Genomic DNA, 25,135 nt, shown 5'->3' on the forward strand with positions numbered 1-25,135 from the left:
GTGTGCCCGGGCCTGTGCGCCCCCGCCCACCTGCCAGACACTAGAGTGCGGGGGCCGGGGAGGGTGGGCGGTGTCCCGACAGGTCCCCGTGTCCCATCCCCAGCCCAGGCTGGACGCTCCGCTCGCTCGGACCAGGCCTAGGGCGCGCGCCCAAGGGGCCTGGAAGCCCCGCCCTCCCGGTGGCCCCTCCTCCGGGAAGGTAAGCACCACCTTCTCCGGGAGCCGCCCGGAGAGCCAGAGGCCCGCGGGCGCCCCGCCCCCCGTGAGTAGTGACCGGTCGCCGCACTCGCCGCGCCGCACTAGGGATTCCTGCGCCGCCGCTCGCTCACCTGCGTCCGCTGCCCGCCCCTCGGTGCGCGCCGGGCCCGCCCGCCTCCCACTGCCAGCCCGGCGCCGCGACCCGCCGCCCCCGCCCGCGCACTCCGAGCGCCACCATGAACTCGCTCTTCAGGAAGAGAAACAAAGGCAAATACAGCCCCACTGTGCAGACCCGGAGGTGAGCAGGCGCCGCACGCCGCGCCCGGGACGCCCGCGGGAAACCAGCGCGCTGAGGGGCGCCCTAGGCTGGGAAGCAGAGCCCCGAGCGTGGGGGAAACGGCCTGGCCCGGAGAGCTGCAGGGGGGCCCCCCCGAAAGCTTGGCCGAGGGGGCGGGGAGCTGAGCCGGTAGTGCGCGCCAGGCGGGAACGCCGCTCCCGAGGGACACCCTTGAGCTGGCAAGCCCTGCCGGGGTGGGAATGAGGATGGGCTGGGGGGCGCCCGAGGAGAAACATGATACTTGGCACCGGAGAGTTGTAGGAGGTCAGGGAGCATTAACTTGGTACAGGGAACTTCTGTGTCTGAGGGTCGCCCTTGCGCCGGGGGTTCTCCTGAGACGGGAAGCACCGCAGGGGTGGACAGTGGTGTGTCCGGAGGACGCTACACCCAAGGCAGGGGCGCCGCAGGGGATTCAGGAAGTTTCGTCCAGGGGCTCACGGGGGGAACGGAGACTGAGCTGGGCGGGGGGGGGGGCGCTCGCCGGCGCTTCTTGGAGAGCGCGCAGGTGCTCCTGGCTCTGTGGGGCTAGAGGTGGGGGTGGTGCGTGGCGGGGCGGTGGTCTGTGTGCCAGCTGCGGCAGCGGTTCCCGGGAGCTGCCACCCTGCCCTCCAGAGCTTCACCAAGAAAAACCCATGGGTGTGGGGGGGAGCTGGTGAGGGGGCACAGGCTGAGACACCCCCCCTTTTCCCATGCCGGGGTTTGCGCGGTGGCTGGGCGTCGTCGGAGCCTCCTTCTCACTGCATGACTTCCCAGGGGTGTGCCCCACCCCCCAGTCCAGAAACTGGCGGCGTCTCTGAGCCTCAGGTTCCCAGGGCGGCCTGGGAAGGGAATGACATGTCTTGATGTGTTTGCGTTGAGACGGCAGCCCACGTCCGTTTTGATAAGCCTAATGTATTCATTTAATAACCGGTTTAGGGAAGCCTCTTGGAGATGCTGAGATTGACCCTTGCAAATATGAGGTGGGGGCTCCTGGCTGGGAGGGTGCACTTTACCAAGCTTCATTCAGGTGGGAGACTCCGCGAATTGCACTGTCCAGCTGGCTGGCAGTATCCACCCTAACATGCCCCCACCCCACTGTGATCCTCACTCCCATCCAGGCCCAGAAGAAGGTGAGAAGACTCTGGCCAGGGCTCCCACGATACTCCTGTGGTCCAGCCCAGGCAGACCCCTCAGACAGGTGCAGGCAGGCCTGGGCACTCCATTACTGTGAGTTCCAGCTTTTTCAGAAACTGCACCACCCCGTGATTTCAGGGTCCCCCATCTCTCCTTTGGACTGTTTAAAGCTCAGAGGCATTTATTTTCCCCTCCAAAGTACCCCCCCCCCCAGCCTCCCCAGGCTTTCACAGCCCCAGAGATTGGGCAGGGCCCTGTATGCTGTTCCTCTGTGGCTGAGTCCAGCTGGCTCTCAAACCTAGCTGGGGTCCCGTCCAGTCCCTGAGCTGTTCCCTGGAGAATTGCACAATCGCATACTCTGTGCCAGCCACAGAGGACTGTTCTGTTCTCCCCCCACCAAGACTTGGGCTCCTCCAGTCCTTCACACATGCACACACCCACACACCAGGAGATGGGCCAGGCCTCACCCTGCCCTCTGCTTACCCCGTTCCTCCAGACCCTGATCCCTCCAGCTCTCTGTCTGGTCCCCCTAATAGAAGGTTGGACCTAACAAGGTTATGATGAAATCATACGTGCTGGGAGGGTCTTGGCTTTCCCAACAGAGGATAGGAAGGAAGGACTTCCCATCCTTTATAGCTGCGTAGACTCCAAGGGCCTGGGGTGACAAGGACTCAGGGTCCTACCCCTCTCCTGCCCTCTTTCTCTTCCCTGCATACTTCTGGCCCAAGGCAGCCACCATCTGCTGTTTTCTGACAGCCATTGATCTCAGATCTCAGCTTTGAGGTTTCTTCCTCCAGGAAGCCTTCCCAATTCTCTCCCCCAGGATGGGATGAGAGACTCTTCCTTTGGGCTCTGTGGCCTGGCACAGACAGCTCTGAGTAGGGGCCGGGTGCTTCCCTCCCTGATCTCACCAGACCAGACCAGTGCATCCCTCTGCCCCTTCCCCCTCGGTGGGGACAAGTTCATGGACTGGGTTATGGGCTGGGGGACAGCCTCTTGCCCCATTCTCTAAACAAGAATCTTCTGAGTGTCACGTAGTGCCTAACACTGTCCTTGTAGCTCTAAGATGTGGTCGTGGGTAATGGGGGCACTGACCCTCAAACATTCACCCTAAGTTTTTGGGGGGCCTCCTTTGAGGGGGGGTGGGGTTGCCAGGGAGATAAAGCATGGCAAGGTGAGTGGGAGCTCCGACCCCGAGAGTGGAATGCCTCTCTCCTGAACCCGGCTTTGCCACAGCTGCTGTAGGCAGGTCAGGGAACCACTCTGAGCCTCAGCTTCCTCATCCCCAAAGCAGGGATGGCGTGAATACATGTCTCCAGCCTGAGGTCCTGGGGGAAGCAAATGTGACAATGGACAGAATGCCCCTAGCACACAGGAAGTACCCAGACACGGGGTCAGCAGCACCGTCTTCAGCGGAGGGGACCCAGGACCCAGAAGCCAGGCAGTCACAGAAGAGCTCTTGTGGAGAAAACTGCCCCTCCCTGTTTGTCCACTTTTTAGCATCTGAAACTGGGGAGGGCTGGGACAGGTGAACCCCGCTGCTCCTGTCACCCTGGTTCCTAATAACAGGTGTGGGAGCTGATGTTCACACCTGAGCTAATGACAGGGTCAGGCCTGATGGTGCAGGTCACTGAGGATGAACATGGGCATCGAGCCCAGCAGGGAAGGTCCGGAGGGGACCTTCTCCCACCGTCCTGAACCCTGAACTGTGGCTGATAGTGCAGCCCCTACCAGTTGCCCCTTCTTGGTTATGCAACCCAGGGCGAGCTGCTTGGCCTCTGAGTCGGTGTTTCCTCCAACTGTAGAATGGGCATAAGCATAGTTCCTGCTGGATGATATTGTTGGCATGAAGATTAAATGAAATAACACAGGGAAAGAGTTGAGAGTTTTAGGAGGCCTCAATCTATGGCCACTACGATGATTATAACTATTGAACAAATGCAGATAAGGCACCTACCACGTGCCTGGGTTTGAACTGGATGCCGATGGACAGGCTGTGCACCGCACAACTCAAGGGCTGCTGTTCCCGGGGAGTGGAGGAGACATTGACAATCTTCTTGTACTCGATGGAGTTACGCTTCATTACTAGTGTGGTTACAGGACTGTTTCCTGGCGGTGGGACATAGAGCTGGATAGACGAGGTCTCTAGCCCATCGGCTCTGGTGCCCCTGACTGGTCTGAAGTAAGAGCTGTCAGGGCAGGGTTAGGGTGGAGACCTAGGAGATCAGGCAGGACTTCCTGGGGAGGTGTCCGACCTGTCATGGGGAGGAGTGGAATGGTTAAAATCCAGCTGTGGAGTTAGACTGAATTCTGCCTCCTTTTGATTTTGGCAAAGAAATTTGGCCTCACAGAGCCTCAGCTTCCTCATCTGTAAAACGGGACTAATTTTGCCCCTCCACCCAGACCTGGGTCCCAGTAAGCACCCAGCAGCCTGGCCTCACCTTTCAACCTCACCGGGGTTGCATCCTGCCAAGAATCGCCCCGTCTTAACGAGGAGGACCCTGTGTGGGAGGTGGGGCCCAAGGCTTTAAGGGCTGGTGAAAGGGGTGCCTGCCCTCCTGGAAGCTGGCTAGGGTACCCTGAGCCTGTTGGTGGTTAAGAGCACAGAGTCTGATGTCAGCCGGGTGTGAGTTCAAGCCCTCCCTCACTTTGCCCCTCCTGACTGTGTGACCTTCGGCAGGTCACTTAACATCTCTGAGTCTTAGATTCTTCATCTGTGAAATGGGAGTGATGATAGCAACCCCCAGCTGGTGAGGTTGCTGGGTGTGCAGCCCCAGACCCGGCTCACAGTGAGTGCTCGGTAAACTCCAGCAGCCAGTACCAGTAAGCGCACACTATTAAGGGTAAGGATAGTGTTAAGCCCAGAGCTGACCAGGCAGCTGGTCTCCTCCTCCCGGGTGGGGCAGGAGATCAGCTGACTCTCATCCATTCACCTCAACATTCATGGGGCGCCCACCTCAAGTAGATCCACAGAGACACACCTGCACACATTGATCAGTGACAGCTGGAAAGCCTGAACGATTTGGGGAGTGTTCTGTCAGCAAAGCCCACCTCCAACCACATGGGTGACTTGTACTGGAGTGATCCAGCCATTTCTCAAGCACCTACTGTGTGCCCAGCATGGCCGTGGGTGTTAGGGTGCCTCATTTTGACACCATACCAGCCAGGCTGGTGTTGGTGTCTCATTTCACAGACAGTAACACTGAGGCCAAGAGTAAAGCCAGTCACCTTGGGTGCATAGCTCACAGGTGGCGGATGCTAGTGGCCCAGGAGCCCCTGGGAAGGGGAAGTAGATCTTCCCCCCCCACACACACACACCTGGGTCTGGTGGCAGCCGGCTCCAGGGATTGCCCCAGGCCAGATGGTGGAGTCACTGGCTTTTGTATTCCCTGACTCCGCCCCAGCAACCCTGTCTACTTCCCCTCTCTCTGGCTTTGCCCTCACTTGCCCAGTCCTCCTCTTGGCAGAGGGAAGGAGACCTGATAAATTAGGTTCAGAACAGAATGGCACTGAACCTTTAGAATGGCTGCTAATGCTGGCATTTCGAGGATTGTCAGGGGCAATCATCTGGGGATAGGAAGTTTTGCGGGGGAGAGGCTCAGCTCAATTCATACCATTTAGGCAATACCCCAAGTAGGGTGAGGGGCACCCAGAGGGCTCTGGGCACTGGGACAAGCTGCCTTTAAGAGCATTTCCAAGGCTCCTTGTCAAGGGGGGAGGACCTGGGCTTCACAGCTCCCTTCTACGTGCCACTCTCCCAGCCTGCCTGTCCCAGCCTGTCTCTGCAGGGGGAAGGGGGAAATGGCCTCTGGTCTTCGTTCTCTCTGCTCCTGGTGGCCCTTCTGTGTTTCAGCCTCCTGAGCCTGGGGAGGGAGGCCCCTGGTGCCCCAGGAAGGAGGTTGCTGTCTGCAGGGGCCAGCCCTGCATTGTCCGTTTTGCCTTGCCTACCCTTGCCTAGCTAGCAGCCCAGGCCCTCTTGCCCTGCATACTTGCAGTAGCCTCTTCACAGTTCCTGCTTCTACTCTGACACCTTAGTCCCTTCTCCCCGTGGCTGCCGGGGAGCTCTTTGCAAGATGCATATCTGATCCTGTCCCCCGCCACTTGCCCCTTGCCCCTGGGTTCCCTGGTTGCAGCAGCCCTGCACACACTCATGTGTGTCCCTCACCCTGTCCTTTCCACATCCAACCATGTGGCCTTTGCCCGCACTGCTCCTCCTGCCTGGAATGCTCTTCCCACCTCTCTTGGCTCATTTCTCTTCCTCTTTCTTGGTTGGTTTCTGTTCCTTAAGTCCTCTCTAACCTTTTGTCTTGCCCATCTCCTTGGTCCTTCTTTCAGCAGCCATTTGACTCTGGCCCTTTGGCCAGATGGGGATGGCTGGCTCCCTGCTACCAGACTGGCTGGTGTAGCACATATGCTGAATGAATGAATGAATGAGGTGAGCCGTGGAGGACTGCTAAGATTCTCTCTCTCCCTAAACCGTCCCCCCCACACACACACACCGGGACGGTGGGGGTGGGGGGTGGGACACAATGTGAGGGCCTGAACAGAGAGTGCTGCTGACCCCTGCCCTCATCCAGCCACTTTCTGTGTGCTCGGTAAACAGGCGACAACAATGCAGGGTGGTAAGTGCTGGGACAGTGGAGGCAGAGGGTCCCTGAGCCAGCCCGAGGGCTTCTGGGGGAGGTGGTGGGTGGATCAAGAGAGCCCAGAGAGGGGATGAGGCGGGTTAGGTGTGCATCCATGTGCATAAGCCTGAAAAGTCATCAGTGAGCAAAGCTAATGAAGGAGACAGAGAGTATATTTATGTACATTTTAAAAAACATTCATACAAAGCAATATGATGTTTCTGGATACAGACACAGGTATGTAGTGGAAAGCATGAAACGGGCCGAGGAGGAAACCAGCAGCTCCAAAATTACCCTCCCCCAGAGGAGGGGGCCGAAGGGATAATGAACGATAATGTTATATTTGTAAACATAATCCAAAGCAGATACGGCAGCATGGGAACATCAACTAAGTCTTGGTGGTAGGATTCTTTTCTGTACTTTTCTGCGTGTTTGAGCTAGATCATGGGTTTTCAGGTCTTTTAAAGTGAGGAGGGGGATGGGAAAGGAGAACTGGCAGGAGGAACAGAGTGGACTGGAGCCTGGAAGGGAGCCTGGAGTCCTGTGTCTCAGAGTCTAGTCAGTAGTGGGAGAAGGGGGTCTCGGGGAGGAAGAGGAGGTGAGCCTGGGAGGGACAGGTCCTGAGGCCGGAAGAGCAAGACTGGAAGGCAGGCAGGATGGTTCCATATCAGGAGTCATGGATAGAAAGTCTCAGGAAGGCGGCAGGGGTATTGGGAAAGGTATGAACATACAAGAGGCTCAAGGTTGAGTCCTGGCTTGGAGTGGCTGCCCTAAATTATGATTATGTTGTGTTTCTTGGATAATACTACCCTGATGTTTCTGTTTCAAGTGAGGCTCAGAGTTTTAGTAGCCTGCCCAGAGACTCAGAGTTACTCTAACACGGGCATTCTGAGCCAGGAGCAGGCAAGCTGGCTGTCAGAGTGTCCTGCCTGGCCCACCCTTTCCTGGGCAAAGGGTTTGTCAGGTCTTGTAGGGGAACTGCACACCCAGCTGCTCCCTGGCTGGCAGCTCCATCTGCTGCCCGCTGACCCTGAAAGGCTGCATGGCTGCAAGAAAATAGCTGTGTGTAGAATTCCTTGCTGCCCCAGTGGCCTGGGCTCGGATTTCAGACTCCTAGCTTTTCTGGTTTTCACTACTCCATCCTGGGCATGGGGACATAGTGGTTCCAAATTAAAGTTGAGGAAGGATTCTAAGTTTGTGTCGGGACCTGAGAGGGCTCAGTCCTGCCGCCCCAGATAAGAAGCTTGACTCTTTCTAAGTATAAAATGGTCAACCAAACCCCACTGCTCCTGAGGGAGAAGCCGAGGCCCATGGGCAGGGACAGAGGGCATGGTGGGTAGAATAGAAAGAGCCTGAGTTTAGGAGTTGCAGACTGCCCCCCCTTCAGGCCCAGCTGTGCCACTTGTCAGCTGTGCTGCAGGTCACATTCCCACCCCCCTAGGCTTGATGAAGGCAGGGACTTTGCATGCTGTGCAGTCACTCCCATACCCCCCAAAACGGTGCCAACCACACGTAGCACTCAGTAAATAGTGGTGGGAGGTCTCTCTTGAATCTGTGAATTAGAGTAGCGTAAGCTTGTGGAGAACACTAGAGACAGTGGGTTTACAACAGCAGGGATGCAGCAGGTGCTTAATAAATGGAGCCTGGTACTCCTGGTCTTGAACCTGGATGATGTCCTGACACCCAGGGGCACCAAGATTGACTTAAGCCCCGTTTAAACCTTGCAAAAATCTTCAAGATTACCCTGGTGTTACCCAAGGCAGCTTGAACTTCTGCATGTGGGTAACGAGAGCCTGAGAGCACACGCCTGACATGGGCCTGGAGGTAGGGTGGCTTTGTGGGGCGGAAACAGATTAGGCCAGGAAACGGATCTGTAGTTACTACACCAGCAATCTTCTCTGTTTAGGAGTACTTCCCCAGGATTAATAGTTGGGTGTGGAGGATTTTACTAATTACCATGGAAGTTTCTAGTAAGGAGAGTATCAGTCAATTGACCAATCAATCTGGTATTTACTGGATGCTTCCTGTGTACTGTGTACTCCTTTCTTACAAGACTTCCTCTCTGTAGAGATCTGGGGATTCTTCCTCAATCTGACCCCCCCCCAACCCTGTGACACATTACTGTGGTTGATTTCCGGGTTCCCAGCCCTGGCTGCACATTAGACTCATCTGGGGAGTTTTATTTTATTTTATTTTATTTTATTTTATTTATTTATTTATTTATTTATTTATTTATTTATTTATAAATTATTTATTTGACAGAGAGAGATACAGCGAGAGCAGGAACACAAGCAGGGGGAGTGGGAGAAGCAGGCTTCCCGCTGAGCAGGGAGCCTGATGCGGGGCTCGATCCAGGACCCTAGGATCATGACCTGAGCCAAAGGCAGACGCTTAACAACTGAGCTACCCAGGCGCCTCTCATCCGGGGAGTTTAAAAGCGATGTCCAGGCCCTGTCGCAGACAGATTAAGTCAGAATCTCTAGGGCGGGGCCCACACTTCAGTCTTTGGATGTGTAGCCAGGGGTGCGAAGCCCACATTTACACTGATTACTTCGATCCATCTTGTCCTTGAGGTACACACACCTTGCTTTCCCTTTGCCATAGCAGCTGCCTGATCTGTCATGCTGTATTCCTTTATTCTCGACTTTCCTGTATCATTCCGTTTCAGGTATGTGTCTTATAAAATGGCACAGAGCAGGCTTTTGTTTTGTATTTTTATTCTCACCTAAGAGTCTTATCTTTTAACAGGAGAGTTTAACTCATTCACGTTTATTGTAATAACTGATGTGTTTGGACCTTCCCCTATACAAAAATAGTTTGTATTTCCTATTTATCATGCTTTCTCTTTTGTTTCCTTTTGGCTCTTTTCCTGCATTTTATTGGGTCAAACTATATTTTCACAATTAAGTTAGGATATAAAGCCTGAATGGGACAGAGTGGATGAAAATACCCTGACCCAGGCAATCTGAATGTTTGCAATTATAGTCACTGGGGTGTTTTTCTTCATCCTGATTATTAGGTTATAAACCTTTGGATGGGGCACCTGGGTGGCTCATTGGGTTGGGTGTCATGATCCCAGGGTCCTGGCATCGAGTCCCGTGTCAGGCTCCCTGCTCAGTGGAGAGTCTGCTTCTCCCTTTCGTTCTGCCTTCCGCTCCCCCTGCTTGTACTCACACGTTTTTTCTCTCTCTGTGTCAAATAAATAAATTAATTAAATATTTTAAAAATAAATCTTTGGGCTTACCTGTCTTTGGGTGCCCTTAATTCCAGGTCTTGCATAGGTTTGGAGTTCAATAAATAAGTGTTGAGGGATGCCTGGGTGGCTCAGTTGTTAAGCGTCTGCCTTCGGCTCAGGTCATGATCCCAGGGTCCTGGGATCGAGCCCCGCATCGGGCTCCCTGCTCGGCAGGAAGCCTGCTTCTCCCTCTCCCACTCCCCCTGCTTGTGTTCCCTCTCTCGCTGTCTCTCTCTGTGTCAAATAAATAAATAGAATCTTTAAAATAAATAAGTAAGTGTTGATCTGAGCAGACGTTTGATAGCATGTTAACAACTCCTGTCTCAGGGGTTGGTAACAGAGAAGGGCCTGTCCCCAGGCGGGTAAGAGCGGTGGAGAGATGACAAGGAGCTGGGGGTGGAGGTGAAAGTTTATTCAGCCGTGACTGACTATGTAGGAAACTGGCTGGGGTGACAGCAGTCACCAGCCTGGATGCTTACTACAGTGGCCCCAGGCAAGTTGCCCCTCCTCCCTAGGCTCAGTCTGTTCACTGGGAGCAATAATAGTACCAACCTGGAGGGGTTGTTATGAGGATCAAAGTGGAAAATGTGTCAGGCCCTGGGCCAGGGTACAACCCAGGGAGGTGTTCCCTCTGTGTTGATTGCTTCTCCCAAAAGGCCTGCTCAGAGGGACAGATTGGGATCCCCTCATGGTGGCATCTTAGGAGAATGTCTGAGTCAGTTGCCACCACTATTACTCAACTACTGGGATTAACTGTACCGAGACAGGTGCCCACAAGATGTAAATCACTAGGCCTCCCCTGAGTGGTGAACACCTTGCTGCTTTGTCCTGTCTCCCCAACGTCTCCCTGTCATTTCGTGGATTGGTATTTTTTATTTATGTATTTATTTTTATTTTTTTTTAAGATTTTTTTTTATTTATTTGACAGAGAGAGACACAGCGAGAGAGGGAACACAAGCAGGGGGAGTGGGGGAAGGAGAAGCAGGCTCCCTGCAGAGCGGGGAGCCCGATGCGGGGCTCGATCCCAGGACCCTGGGACCATGACCTGAGCTGAAGGCAGACGCTCAACGACTGAGCCACCCAGGCGCCCCGTCACCCTCGTTCTGAGAAGGTGGCTCTGGAGCCTGTTCCAATCCTGGCACCACCACTTCTCAGCTGTGTGACCTCAGGTGGATTTCTCACACCCTCTAAGCCGCAGTTGTCTTCATCTGGAAAATGGGGGGATAGGAATTGTGGCCATGCCTCCAAAAGTCCGCTCAGTTCAATATTTATTGAGCCCCAAACCTATGCAAGGCCTGGAATTCATGGCAAAAAAGGGCCCCCTGAAAGATGAGTGTGTCCTGGGGCGCCTGGGTGGCTCAGTCTGTTGAGCGTCCGACCCTTGGTTTTAGCTCAGGTCATGATCACGTGGCCATGAAATCAGTGAGATCCAGCCCCGTGTCGGGCTCTGTGCTGAGCGCAGAGCCTGCTTCGCATTCTCTCTCCCTCTCCCGCTTGGGCTCTTTCTCTCTCTAGAATAAATAAATAAATCTTAAAAAAATGAGGACGTCCTTATTGTCCAAAAATTTATAGTCTAATAAAGGCAGGATTAAGAAAAGTGCCCGATGGGGGCGTCCGGTTGGCTCATTTGGTGTAGTGTGAGACTCTTGATCTTGGGGTTGTGAGTTCGAGCCCCACATTGGGTGTAGAGATTGCTTAAAAATAAAATCTTTTGAAAAAGAGAAGTGTCCAATGACTGTAAGGGTGCCTTTCTCCCAGGACTGTAAGATTTTAATGGATCTTGTTGTGAAGGACCTGCGGGGGGGTAGGGGGGCGGTGATAGGTATCTGGCAGGTGCTCTCAGTGTTTAGCAATCATTTCCTGAGTGCCTACTGTGTGTGCCTTTGTGTCAGGATGGGATAGATGTCTGGGAGGGAGGGACAAAAGAAAATGGGGGCCGAGGGACACCCAGCACCAGAGGTTAAGCCTCCCAGCAGGTCTGGATGTCCCCGGAGAGCTGCTCCTGCCCTGGCTGGCTGGCCAGACCCAGAAGAGGATGACCCTGGCCAGCAGGCAGCCAGGCCCCTGCTCTGGGCTCTGGGAAGAGGTGTGCACTCTTACGCATTCCGGACATTCCAAAGCTGACGGCTCCTGCCCACCCTTCCCCTGCTCCCTGTGCATACCCACTGAAACAGAATTAACCCCCAAAGGGAAGGACGGGTAGACATGATCAAGGGGAACATGGGGACTGACTCAGGCCTGGAAGGCTGGGTGGTCCTGGCCAAGGAGGAAGGGCAGTTCCCACTAGACGGGCCTTATGCCCACCACTTCCTATCTCTACACACAGAGAAAGTTGAGTTGTGACTGGTGGGGGACAGAGTGGTTCTAGGCAGGCAGGGACAGCTGGGGACAGGGGCTTATGGCAGGGCTGCAGCACCCCTCTGGGGGTGTGATCTCTTCCCCAGAGTGGCAGGTCCTGAAAGAGACCAGGGCAGGAAAGAGGCTGTTCTCCCAGCCTGAAGGGGGGGATGGCGGGGAGCGAGCCATATGCCGTGGGCAGGGATGTTGCAGCTCTGGGGGCCTGGGGAAAGGGCGTTGGGCTGTGGTTTACGTGCCCTGGCCCTCTACACACAGGTACCATGCTCGGCTGGGTGCAGCTGAGAGCCCTGGAATGTTTTGAAGTCAGGCAGCCAGGAATCTGTAGACCGGACCTGGCAGGTGTCTGGGCAACCTGTGTAGGTCTGGTGGGAGAGTGAAAGAGAGCAAAAGGGATGATCATTTGTTGAGTGTTCCTAGGTACCAGGCTCTGAGCAGGACCACAAGATGCTCTGAGCATCCATCAGCTTTATTATGGCAGAACCGATGGGTTTAGAGCAAAGTGGCCGGAAGCCACAGAATCCCCTAAAACTGCATTGTCCTACTTGGGAACCACTAGCCACGTGGGGTGTGCTTAGAACAAGCTGAGCTGTGCTGTGAGTTAAAACTACATGCCAGGGTTCAGAAGACATAATATGAAAATGGTATGTAAAATATCTCATTAATAATGTTGTTCTGTCGACTACCTGTCAAAATAATTTCTTAGATATATTAAGTTAAATAACATATCATATAAAAATTAAGTTCACCTGTTTCTTTTGACTTTTTTCATGTGGCTGCTGGAAAAATTTAAACCACAAATGGTGGCTTGCAGCCTATTCCTATGGGACAGTAGTAGCCTTGAACTCAAAGCGATACAATATGAACTCCCATTTGGGGATGTTCCCCACCTGTGAAGTGTGTCTTTCTCTTTGCTGCTCCCTACGTAGACACCATAACCCTATTTATGGATGAGGAAATTCAGGTAGGTAGGAGAAATAGCACGTTTGGTTATGCCAGACACCCGCGCGGCTCATTGCACTGTTGCTGGGAGGAGCGTTGTGTGGGGCACAGTCTTGAGCCTTGGCCATGTGACTGCCACATCCAAAGTGCTTTACAAGGATTATCTCCTTGAATTGTTTCAACCCTCTGGCGTGGGACAGATTCTTATCACCATTTCACAGACGAGAAAATAGACAAAGAGAGGGTAAGGAGCCCGCCCAGGTCAGAGTAACACCAGATCCTACGTTCTTTCCATGTGCCAGGATGACCCCCTCCCTGCAGGCGAGATAGAGAGGAAAATGGGCCAACTGGTTCAGCATGACTTGGGCACGGAGAGCTGAAGGCAGCAAGGGTAGCTGCTAGCTGGAGGGTTGGCCCTTCACGGTGTTCTTGGAGGGCCTGGGTCCCTCCTGGAGGTAGGAGGCTGGGAAGCAGGTCCTTCCTGCTTCTGAGCTTGGGAAGGAGATAGAGAATCTGAGTGGGTCAGCTGGGAATGCAGTGAGTAAACCAAGTCTTAGCCAGGGTGGTCCTGGAGGCGATCTACAAACAGAAACCCCCCCCGCCCCGGAAAGTCCCCGCTGGTACAAGGGCCCCGAGGCAGAAAAGGCTGGGCACAGGGAGTCCTATGGGCCTTGGGCAGGAGTTTGAGCTCTATTCTCAGAGCATTTGGGAGCCCTGGCAAGTTGGAGGCCGGACAGTGGTAAGATGAGGTTGCATTGTTGAAATGTGCTGAAGCTGGTTGGAGGCAGCTAGAGTATGGGCACGGGGAGACAGTTGGGGGTGGCTGTTGCATTGGTCCAGGTGAGAGGTAGCAGCCTTGATCAGGCTGAGACCATAGAACAAAGGGAGGATGGAGGCACAGGAGATCTGTTCCCAGGTGGAACTGGGAAGGGAAAGGCAGGGATCTGGGGCGGTTCTGGGGTTCTGCTTGAACAACCAGGTAGACAGGCCCTCCCTGCCCTCCCGTTCTGCGGTTTCCCTCCTACAGATGGGGGAGAGTTCTCAGAACAGCAGAGACCCTTCGGTGGAAACACACCATACCCTTCAAATCCCAAACCTGATTCTAAGCCCAAACCCAAGGCAGTTCAGTGGGACCAGGCCTGGGATCCGAATCCTCCCAGCAGTCTCACTACCCATGTATATACACCAGCCTCCCTCTGCAGGGATTGGTGGAGACATTTCCAAATATTGACGTTACTTGCGAATTTCCCATGCCTGGACGAGGCAAGATCCGCAAGGCAGAGCCAGAGCATGTCTTAGCTTGCGTGAGGATCAGTGTGAATGGTGTGCTGGCCTGGGGTCTTTGTTTTTTAGCTCCCTGGTGCCAGTGAACCGCCATCAGGTCTCAGCTGCTGGCTTTTATCATCTCCTTAAAAGGAGCCCAGATCCCTGGACAGTGACCCCACGTGGAGGCAGAGAGCCTGGGCTCCCCCATAGAGCAGCCCTCTCTCATTTAACCCCTGGCCGAGCCCTGTGGCATGCATGTTGAGATGACCCCACTGACAGATGGGGAAACTGAGGCTCAGAGAGGCTAAGTAATTCACAGCTTAGTAAGGACTGAGTCAGGATTCAAATGCAGGCCTGCTGCCTTCTGTCTGGGTGCTTAACCATCAGGCCATACTGCCCTTCCAGCTGGGGAAAAGGGAAAGGAGCTCCTGCACAAAATTCAAGCAAGAAGAGAGGTGGGCAGTAGGATTGGGGGAGGAGGAGGGTCCCCTGAGATGCCTGTGTTCTCTTTTCCTGCTCATATACTCCATCCATGGTGTGTAACTGACCTGGGTGCCACCTCTGTCCCCACTTCTCTGGACGGCACCCCTGCTGGCTCGCTGACTAGATCCCCATATTGCTGCTGACCTTCTGGGCTTGAGTGGCCACCTGCAGAGCAGGTTGGACTGTGGTTATTGAGTTTCTAACTCCTGGTGACAGAATGGGAGTACCTGGTGTCATTTAAAGCTCTCAGGCTCTCCCCCTGTGGTTCCAGTGCTCTGAGTACATCCTGGGACACAAAAGAGGCACTTGTTCCAGGCTGGTGCCTGCAGGCTCAGACCCAAAAGGCCCTTGTTTGTCCCTCAGTGTGTCCTCACCCACAAGGTATCCTCGGCATGCCTTGGACATGACCCTGGCCCTCCTGGGCCCGTGCCAGACCCCGGCTTCATCCGCCCAGGAGAAGAAAATGAGGGCTGATTCTCTGGAGAAATGGGCCCAAATCTGCTGGGGACCGCCGCCCCAACCTGGCTTGTGTGACGCACACAGCAGCACTTGGGCTGGACCGGGCTGGGCTGAGGGGGCTGTCGTGGGGACAGCTGAGTCCCTAGTCCCACCAGCTTCTACCAGGTGGGGTCTTGGGTCACAGCACCCCACCTCCTCCCTGCCTGTCCACAGGTGGGTGTCCTAGATGCCATTCCCATCACCAAGGTGTCCTGTAGGGGTCTGCTGGAAAACCCAGAAATCTGGAAGGAAACTTTATAAACTAAACTATAAACTTGTTTCTAATTCCTCAGTTTCTCCCTAATGTCTTTAGGCTGTTCCAGGACCCCACTTTGCATTCAGCGGTCCCATCTTCTTAGGCTCCTCCAGGCTGATGGTTTCTCAGCCTTGTCTTTCATGGCCTTGACACTTTTGAAGAGGGCTGGTCAGGTGTTCTGTAAACCGTCCCTCAGTTTGGGCTTGTCTGCTGGCCCCTAACCATGAGATGGAGGTCATATACTGAGAAGGGTTCCTTGGAGGCGATCTTGTGTCCTCCTTGGTCCCCGATGTCAGGTGGTTCCACTGTATTGATATGCCTTCCCCCTGGGGATGTGAACCTTCTGTCCTCGCCACTGTGAATTTACTGATTTTCAGAAGAAACCTATTTTACGGGACCAGGCATGACTGGCAAGCAGGAGCCCACAGGCAGAACCCCATGCACGGGGGCCCCATAAGGCCTCAGGTGCATTGTGAAGGGCACCCTCTATGGGGTGTAAAAGTGCAGTGAGTACATGTTGTGTGGATGAGCGGTCATCCTCACCGTTTGTGAAGCCCCTGCAATGGGCCTGGTAAGTCGAGGTCCTTCACTGAACGATATTTGTTGAATGTCTCCTACGTGCCCCGCACTGGTTAGGCACTGGTGAAACCAGGGAGATTCCACTTGTGAACCTAAGTGATCTCTAAACTGCTTTTGGGACTCCAGAGGCTGCCCTGAACCTCCAGCTCAGTCCTTGAACCCCAAAGTGGTCTTTGAAACTCATTCAGGTGTTTCCAGAAGTGCCCCTGACCTTTCCCCCACCCACCTCACTTAACTAGGTGGGATGGACTATTCCCATTTTACAGATGGTAAAAGAGGTTCAGAAGCATAAAGTAGCTCCTCCAAGCTTACACCAATGGCTGGTGCAGTCAGGATTTGAATGCTGTCTGACTCCAGGCACCAGCTGCCTCCTGCATGACCTTGGGTAGGTGCCTTTGCTTCTGAGGGCCTCAGTTTGTGCATCTGTGTAATGAGCAGGTGGGGCTGGATGACTTCCAAGCCACCTTCTAGTACCGAAGGCCACTTGCCCTTAGAACCTGTGTCCGTGTTAAACTTCTGAGTAAGTAGAGGGAGGCCGGGTGTGTCCCTCTCCCAGCATGTCACTCAGACCTGCCTCCCCTCTCTGGGGTGGGGGCACCTTGGCTTTCCTGGCTCTGCCGGTGATTGTCGTCTCCGTGGGTGGGACAAGACTGGTCGGGGGTGGTGGGGAAGGGGTGTATCTTGGTCTCCATCAGTCGGGCCGATGCCCTGTCTGGATGCCCCCATGGGTCTTATTAGTGAGATGAAAAGCTGGACTGGCCAAGCCAGTTCCCAGGCCTTTTGGGATCTGTGCCCCTTCCCTGCAGGTTGCTGACCTGCCCACGTTCCTGCATTCCTGCACTCCTGGCCGGAATGCAGGACCCTGTGGGGACTCTCATTCAGGACCTCAAACCCAAAAGGCATAAGTACTAGGACTGTGCCCCAGAGGCCTGGATTAGAACCCCAGCTCTCCTTGTTTCCTGGCAGCGGACTGGAGCCAAGTTATTGAGTCAGTGCCTCAGTTTCCCCATCTGTAAAATTGGAGAACAGTGCAACTTCAGCAGTGGTAGGATTAAAGGAGCTCATCTCTATGTGACTTGCTTAGCACTGGTGGGCACAGGGTCAACTCTGTGTGTGTTAACTAGCATCTTCTAGGCAGCTGGGCGTAGCCTGGAGCTGGTCTAGCCTCCACGGAAAACGGGATAGAAGGCAGGAAGAACACTCAAGGGGGTGGGGGAAGAAGAAACAAGCCCCTATCACTTAGAAATGGCACTTACCAACTTTTCTGGTATCAGCTTTATTGAGACATAACTCACATAGCATACCATTCCCTCACTTAAAGTATACAGTTAGTTTTTAGTATATTTACGGAATTACCCAACTCTCACCACAACCAATTTTAGAACATTTTCATCACCCCCCAAAAGACACCCCATACCCTTCAGTGCTCACTTGCCAGCCCCACCCCAGCCCCAGCAACGACTAATCTGCTTTCTGCTTCTATGGATTGGTCTATTCTAGATATTTCATGTAAATGGAATCCTACTATATGTGACCTGTTGTGTCTGGCTGCTTTCACTTGGCGTAATGGTTTTGCGGTTCACCCACGCTATAGCAGGTGTTGGTGTTTCATTCCTTTCTTTGCTGAGTGATATTCCATTTAATGGATATTCCACATTTTGTTTATCCATTCATTGGTGGGTGAACACTTGTGTTGTTTCCACTTTTTGGCTATTATAAGTAGTGCTGTTAGGAACATTTGTGTTTCGTTCAAGTTTCTGTGTGGGCCTATGCTTTCATTTCTCTTGGGTAGATACTTAGGAGTGGAATTACTGGGTCATGTGGCAACTTTATGTTTAACTTTTTGAGGAACTTCCAGATGCTTTCCAAAGCTGCTGCACCATTTTACAGTTCCTACCTACTGTGAGTGAGGGTTCTGATTTCTCCATATCCTTGTTACCAAATCATTATGGTCTGTCTTTTTGATTATCACCATCCTGGTGGGTGAGAAGTGGTATCCCATTGTGGTCTAGGGCACTTGGCAGTCCATGCCTAGGATGTGTTGGGAGCCGTGCAGGATTGTCAAATGGGGTTGCTAATGGCATGAACTTGGGGGCCTGCCTGGGTTGGAATTCTGGCTCTAACATTTAATTTAATTACTGTGTAACTTTGAGAAAATTACTAAAACTCTCTGGTCCTCCATTTCCACATCTTTAAAGTGGGGACAATAATATGATGACCCACTGGGCCAACACCTACCTCACAGGATTGTAATGAAGATTAAGAAATGAGCAGAGAGACTGGCACGTGAAATACAAGCTCATACTATTCTGGTGATGGTGGTGGTTGCTACACATGCGCTTGTGATTTTCCCAATGCCCCTATGAGTAGCTGTGAGCCAGTATTTGATGAAGTGGCCTCTGGAGCAAGACTGCCTGAGCAGAGAGTCCTGGTGCCCCATTCACAAGGTGTATGACACTGGACAAGCACCTTGACATCTCTGAGCCTTGGTTTCCTATAAACTCTGTAAAGGGACACACAACCCTCCCCCAGGGCTTAGGGTAAGGATGTTGTTGAGGCAGTACCTATGAACATGTCTGATGTCTGGTGAAGCATGTGCAGGAAGCGTCAAATTACCATGACGCCTTGGTGGGCATCCCTTGTAGACAAATGGAGAAACGGAGGCACCTCGAGGGTACGGTGCCTGCCTGAGATGGTCCAAGCTGCAAATGGCCCCACTGCACCTGGAACGTATGCCTGTCTGGCCAGAAGCTCCCACAGAGCCCTCCTTCATCCTCTGCCAGGAGCACCAGGTTCCTGGGACCGGTTGCTCCACCCACGTCCTTTGTCCCCTTTCTGGTGCTGGGCTTTGGCTGGAATAATGGGCCAATCCAGGTGGGGGTCCAGAAGGTGCTTTCCTCACACTGCCCACCCAGTGAAGGGGCTGGCTTGGGAGCTGGTCCCATGCCCTGAGGTGGGGCTGGGCCGAGCCAAAGCCCCCCACCTAATCCACACTTCAGGTTCCCGATAACACATGAGCAGTCATGGGTTAAATATTTGGTCTAAGACTCGCTACATCTGAGTGCAGCAGGCCAGGCTGAGGGTCAGTGGTTTGGTGGAGGGGAGGGGCCCGGAGGTACTCATGTTCTCCATGTGGTCTGACCAGCCAGGGGGTGGGGGCTGTGGGCTCAGTCCATACCCTGGCAGCCCAGCCTTTACCCTTCCTTACTCAGATCCTCCACACACAGTCCCTTCTTCTGAGCCTTCCTTGCCTCTCCAACTGAATACCAGCTTTCTGCACTGCAGGACTGCTCAGAGCCTTTACTGGCTCATAGACTTCTCAAGGGTCCAGGTTTTCCTAGCTGCCTGGACTCACAAGCCTTCATTCTGGGAATGACTTACAGGACTGGGGTTCCTGGGACCCACTTTGGGAAAGGCTGCCCCCTTGATTGACTTGGCAGATGGTGCGGCCTGGGTCTTGTTTCTCTCCCCTCCTTAGCTCCTGCGCATCCAGGCCTGGCACAGAGCAGGCTCTCGGGCACGGTTTGAGCCATGGATGGACAGACTCACAGGTTCTATTCGCTGTGCCTGATTCTGCCCCCCACTGACACCCGCCCCTCCCCATACCAGCAGTACCTGCAGTATTGGACTTCAAACTCCGCAGGGGATCAGGGTCCCCTAGAGAACCTGTAATAACAAGAGCAATAATAATAATACAGTTTCTCAGGCCTAGCTTTGGAGATTAGTGCCTGGGAATCTGAATGTTTTGTGCCCCAAGAGGTGGTCCCAGGCCTTGATCTGAGGAATTCCAGTGTGAGGAGGTGGTGGTCCCCTTCAGCCTGAGGATCCAGAGCCCTGCCCTGGTCCCCCCTCCAATGGACATGCCCAGAACCCACCTTTTTTGTGGCCTCTTCCCTTGAAGCCTTCTGCCCATGAACCCCAAACTCTTCCTTATCCTTCAGAACCTAGCAACCACCACCTCCTCCAGGAAGCATTCAGTGACCAGCCCCATTCCCACCCAGCCAGCCAGGAGGCTCCTCTGGGTAACCCTAGCTTCCATGCCTGTCTCAGTCGTGTGACTATTTCTGTAAATGCTCATTTCCTCCCCATCTAGGGGGTGACCAGTCAGAGGGTGAGGCTTTTTCTGTGTGCACTGCTGGGCCTGGCATACAGTAGGTGTTTAATGAGTGCAGGTGGAATGAAACCTCTGGGTGCTTGGCTGCTTGGGCTCTACTGTGGAGTCAGTACAAAAGGGTTTTCAATGGAGATTGGGGAATTAGGTGCTAATTTTTTTTTAAGATTTTATTTATTTACCTGAAAGATAGAACAAGCACAGAGCATAGAGGGAGTGCCAGAGGGAGAAGCAGACTCCCCGCTAAGCAGGAAGCCCGATGCGGGGCTCGATCCCAGGGCCTGAAGATCATGACCTGAGCCGAAGGCAGACACTTAACCATCTGAGCCACCCAGGCGCCCCTTAGGTGCTAATCTTGACCATTACTGGCTGGCTGGGTGACATTGGCCAAGTTGCATTCTCTCTCTGGTCTTTATGTCTTCTTTTATTGAAAGAAAGCAACAACAGAGGCAGGGCCAGACACCCATCAGTATAACCTTGTGAATACACTAAAACCCACTGAGTTACAGGCTTTAAAGGGGTGAATTTTATAGTATGTGAATTATGTCTCCATAAAAAATATGGAAAAAAAACATAGTGAAGGTGTTCTGCTAAAATGGAAAACTAGAAACTCTCGCCCCAAGCTGCCTTGTTTCTGTGGGTTTGGTGATGTCGCCCCAGGGCAGGGGCAGGAGATAGGGTGGGCAGCCAGGCTCCCTCTGAGGCTGGTGGGGACATGGCACGCCCTGCAGGTCCAGCCCACCTTGTATCTTCTCTCTGCAGCATCTCTAACAAGGAGTTGTCGGAGCTGATTGAGCAGCTACAGAAAAATGCCGACCAGGTGGAGAAGAACATCGTGGACACGGAGGCCAAGATGCAGAGCGTGAGTGCCCCCCCCCCCCCGTGTTGCCAGCCCTATTGTGGACCAGGGTCTTGCCCGACCCAAGGGTTCTTACCGGGGAGGGGGGTGGGTTCTCCGCCCCCAGGGAACATGTGGCCACATCTAGAGACATTTTTAGCTGTCACAACTGGGGTAGTGGGGTGGACAGGCATCTAGTGGGTAGAGGCCAGGGATGCTGATAAACACCCTACAGGGCATAGGATGCCCATCTCCCCCTGAATGATCCAGCCCCAAATGTCAGTAGTGCTGAGATGGAGAAACCTCATTATTGCTGTTAATGTCAGCCCCCTACCCTGGGGGCTAAGTTCCTGCAGCTTATGGACCCTGTCTGGAGGAAAACCATGGTCTCAGGAACCAGGCCTTGTATCCCAGCTTTGCCACTTACTGTGTGACTTTAGGCAAGTCACCGTACCTCTCTGTGCACGTGATTCCCTCCGACAGGGTAAAAGCGATCACCCTCATCCCCTGGCTGCTGTAAAGACTCAGTGATATGCAGGTGTATTGCAGGGCTTGCTATTACCATCGATATTCTTCTACTTCCCCTGCCATTGCTCAGATGCATGCAATCCTCCTTTGACAGAGAAGAGAGAGAAAAGTAGCTAGGCAAAGCATGTTCCCTCTCTGTGTTGCCCTTTGCTCTTCTGTGACATGGGCTGACAACCGCTCTGAGCAGCGGGTTCTCCTGAGGAATCTCTACCATGCGGGATACCTGTGAGCTGCCAGGGTGATCATCCCCCTGCTGGAGGCACCAGCCCAGGGCGGTTGAGCTTATATCCATTTTGTGGCTGGAGACACTGAGGTTCAGAGTGCGAGGTGACTCATCTGTGACAGAGCTAGCCCCTGGCGGGGTTGCCAGATTTAGCAAATAAAAATACAGGATATGCAGTTAAATTTGACTTTCAGAACACAATTCTTTTCTCATAGAAGTATATCCCATGTACTGTTTGGGATATACTTATACCACAAAGTGATCCATTGTTTATCTGAAATTTGAACTTAACTGGATGGTCTGTATTTCATCTGCATTCCTACCCAGGAGGTGACCAAGAGGCGGGTCCAGAGGAGTGGGGGACAGAAGGTGGACAGGTCACGAGCGAGCTCAAGGCTTGGCCCAGCTGTGGCTGCCCCTCCCCCTGCCCACGCTGGTGTCCACCGGCCCGAGGGCCAGGCCGCCGGCAGCCCAGACAGCTGAGGGACGGGATGCGCTGGGGATGGCACAGCCGGCAGTGAGGAACGGAGGTGTGGGGAAGAGCAGGAAAGGCGAGTGGCGCTCTCTCTTTTCCTGCCAGGGGCCCTCCCCCGGCTCCTTTCCTGCCCGCTCCTGCCCTTCTACCAGCCTCTACCTGCCTCAGTGCCTCGCCCGCCCCACAGCTTGTCCCTTGGGCCGCCACCTCGTCCCGGCTCCTCTGCGGAGTTTTCAATCCCCTTGTCGCATGGCGCTGTGCTATTTTCTTTCCTAAATGAAAACAGCTTTTTGGGTGTGTCTGTTTTTGTCCTAATGAAAGTAATATGAGTTTGTTACAAATCTTTCAGGACTGATAAAGTGTAACGAAGCAAACTGAAATCCTGTATAATTCCACCACCAGAGAGATGGATCGGCTATTAACCTTTTGGTGTTTCTGTTTGACCCTTTCCTGTGTGTGCGCGCGCACGTGTGTGTGTGTGTGTGTGAGAGAGAGAGAGAGAGAGAGAGAGAGAATAGGGTCTCGAGCTCTCATTTTTATTTGCTTAGAGTAATGGCTCACAATAACAAGCATGCACTTGGGGGATAATTTTGAACTCTTTTTTAACTTCAGACGAACAAACCTGAAAATAGAAACCATGCTTTGACGACCATATGGACTAATCTTTTGCTTTCTTTTTTTTTTTCCTTCCATCCCTTTCATTTCTCGGAAGATGTCACTGTTCATTTTATTACCCATAAGTTCTCTTGAATGTTCCTGTTTCTTAAATTGAAGTGAGGTTCACATAACATAAGATTAACCACTTAAAGCGTGCAAGTCAGTGGCCTGTACACCGTTTGCAGTGTTGGTCACCCACCACCTCCTTCTAGTTCCAAGACGTTTCCCTTCCCCCAAAGGGAACCCCATACGCAACAGCAGCCCCTCCCCACGTCCCCTCCCTGCAGCCCCCGGAAACCCTAATCTGCTTTCTGTGGATGGATTTACTTCTGCGTGTTTCGTATAAACCGAATCGTACAATAATGACCTCTCTCTATCCAAATTTTTAAACGTGCAGAAGAGTTGAAAGAGTTCCACAGAGATGGGGCGCCTGGGTGGCTCAGATGGTTGGGCGTCTGCCTTCGGCTCAGGTCATGATCCCAGGGTCCTGGAATTGAGCCCCGCATCGGGCTCCTGGCTCAGCGGGGAGCCTGGTTCTCCCTCTGCCTCTCCCCCTGCTCGTGCTATTTCTCCCTCTGTATCTCTGTGTCTCAAATGAATAAATAAAAATCTTTAAAAAAAAAATTTCACAGAGAACATCCATGTCCCTAACCCCCCAGATTCCACCAGCAACAGCTGCTGGATTTGCTTTATCACTCATCCGCCTGTCAGCATGTGTGTAGTTTATTAGCTACATCAGTCCCTATGATTTGTTTTTACTCGTAAAAACCTTTTACTGGAGGTATAAATTCTGTAAGGTATATAGAAAGTGTCCACATTTTAAGGGCCTTTGCATCCATAAGTGCCCACGTAACCACTGCTCGGGTCAAGATAGAGAACATTTCCCAGAAAGCTGGCTCGTGACCTTGCCAATCCATACCCCCTAGAGTAACCACTACGCTGACCTCTCTCTCCATCGATCTGTTTTGCCCAACTGTGAACCCTTGAACACGGCATCTCTCAGCTAGATGTTCTCTTTCTCATCTCAGCTAGCATGTTTCAAGAGGGCTTGCATTCCCACACAGCACTTGCATGAATGAGGTAATGATTAATTTACTTCCCCCTTTTGCAAAATTAGTCTTTGTCACTGTAACTGCCCAAGAGCTGCAGATCAGCTGGAAATAATGGAGCGGATAATGTTCCACCCAAGCCAAGAACCATGAGGTTTTGTCGTATTTTCCCCCCCCCACTGGCCAGATCCACACGGGTGGAGAGTTGGTACAGGCCCCCCTGGGCCTCACCTCCAAGTCCCTCAGCACGCCGGGCCCCAGTTGCCCCTCAGCCTCCCTGGAGTTGGCCAGGGACAGGTGGGCTGAACGCCTTTTCTTCTTCCGAGGGGAAGTCTGCTCGTTCCTCTGGACGAGGAAGCACATCACCTCTTTCCCTTCTTTTTGCTCTTGTAACAAGTGTATTGAGGTGTATTGTACATATCACAAGAAGCTCCCACTTCAAGTGGACAATGGAGTGAGTTTTAGTAACTTCACCGAGTGGCACAGCTGTTTCCATAAATGGGTTTCTGAACATTTTCATTGCCTAGTAAGAACCCTTGTGCTCATGTACTGTTCCTATTTCCACCCGACCCGCTGGCAACCACGCATCTGCTTCCTGTCTCTCTGGATTAGGACATGGTGGAACCCTGCACTTGGGGTCACTTGGGTGCCTCTTCCTCTTTCCCATGGCAGCGATGGGATACTGAGACCCAGTGGGGGTGGGCACTGGCTCCTCCTGGCCCCCCGTGTTACCTCCACGGTCTGTCTTCAGCCCAGTCCCCGGTCTGTCCTCGCCTCCCCCACTGCCCTGGGGTCTCCAGGGCCCCGCACGGTGTGTGGCTGGGCCTCAGGAATGTTGTCCGAGTGAGTGAACAGACTGTGTGTAGACACCTGCTGTCCTGGCTGCCAGTTCATTGTTCTTCCCTAAACAAGCAGAGACCCTGGGCTCATCAGCGACACTGACGGTGCCTCCCAAATATCCACCCGGTCTGTTGACTCTCACCATTTCTGCAGGTGCCACCCCAGATGGGCCACCGTCCACTCCCCCCCCCCCGCCACCCTTGTGGGTCACAAGTGCTGACTGCCCTCAAGGCCGTGCCGTTGCCGTGTAGAGCCCTGAGGCATTTGCCTTTAAGGACAGATGGGGCCCCGTTGCCTTGTACCTCTTGCACTTCCTCCCCCAGCCAGCCTTCCTGCCTCAGGGCCTTTGCACAGGCTGTTCCCTCTGCCTAGAACACTCTTTTCTTTCATCCTTAGTTCTTAGCTGGTGTCACCGCCTCTAGAGGGGCTCATTGACCACCAGATCTACAGCAGGTTCCTGTTGTTCCACCTCTGGTGTGTTTCCCTGGTAAACACCGACTTGTATGAACTTGTGATCACCTTTGTGA

The 25,135-nt window shown here is 53.4% G+C and overlaps 1 protein-coding gene across 2 annotated transcripts in view; it reads left to right on the forward strand.

The window, feature by feature from the left end:
* Window positions 1-314: 314 nt before the first annotated feature.
* The window catches only part of PPL (periplakin), a 43,784-nt gene continuing 18,963 nt past the window's right edge, over window positions 315-25,135 (forward strand). Inside the window, exons 1-2 of one of the 2 annotated variants that reach the window (XM_025859083.2) lie at window positions 315-496; window positions 20,761-20,860. In XM_025859083.2, the coding sequence (XP_025714868.1) occupies window positions 435-496; window positions 20,761-20,860 (162 nt within the window). In that variant the 5' untranslated portion in view covers window positions 315-434. The remainder of the gene's footprint in view (window positions 497-20,760; window positions 20,861-25,135) is intronic. The other variant, XM_073899558.1, reaches the window with a different exon arrangement.

Source organism: Callorhinus ursinus, unplaced genomic scaffold (assembly GCF_003265705.2).
Source record: "Callorhinus ursinus isolate GAN/ISIS: 27379988/994484 unplaced genomic scaffold, GSC_fseal_2.0 scaffold13, whole genome shotgun sequence".
In the NCBI taxonomy this organism is placed as follows: domain Eukaryota; kingdom Metazoa; phylum Chordata; class Mammalia; order Carnivora; family Otariidae; genus Callorhinus; species Callorhinus ursinus.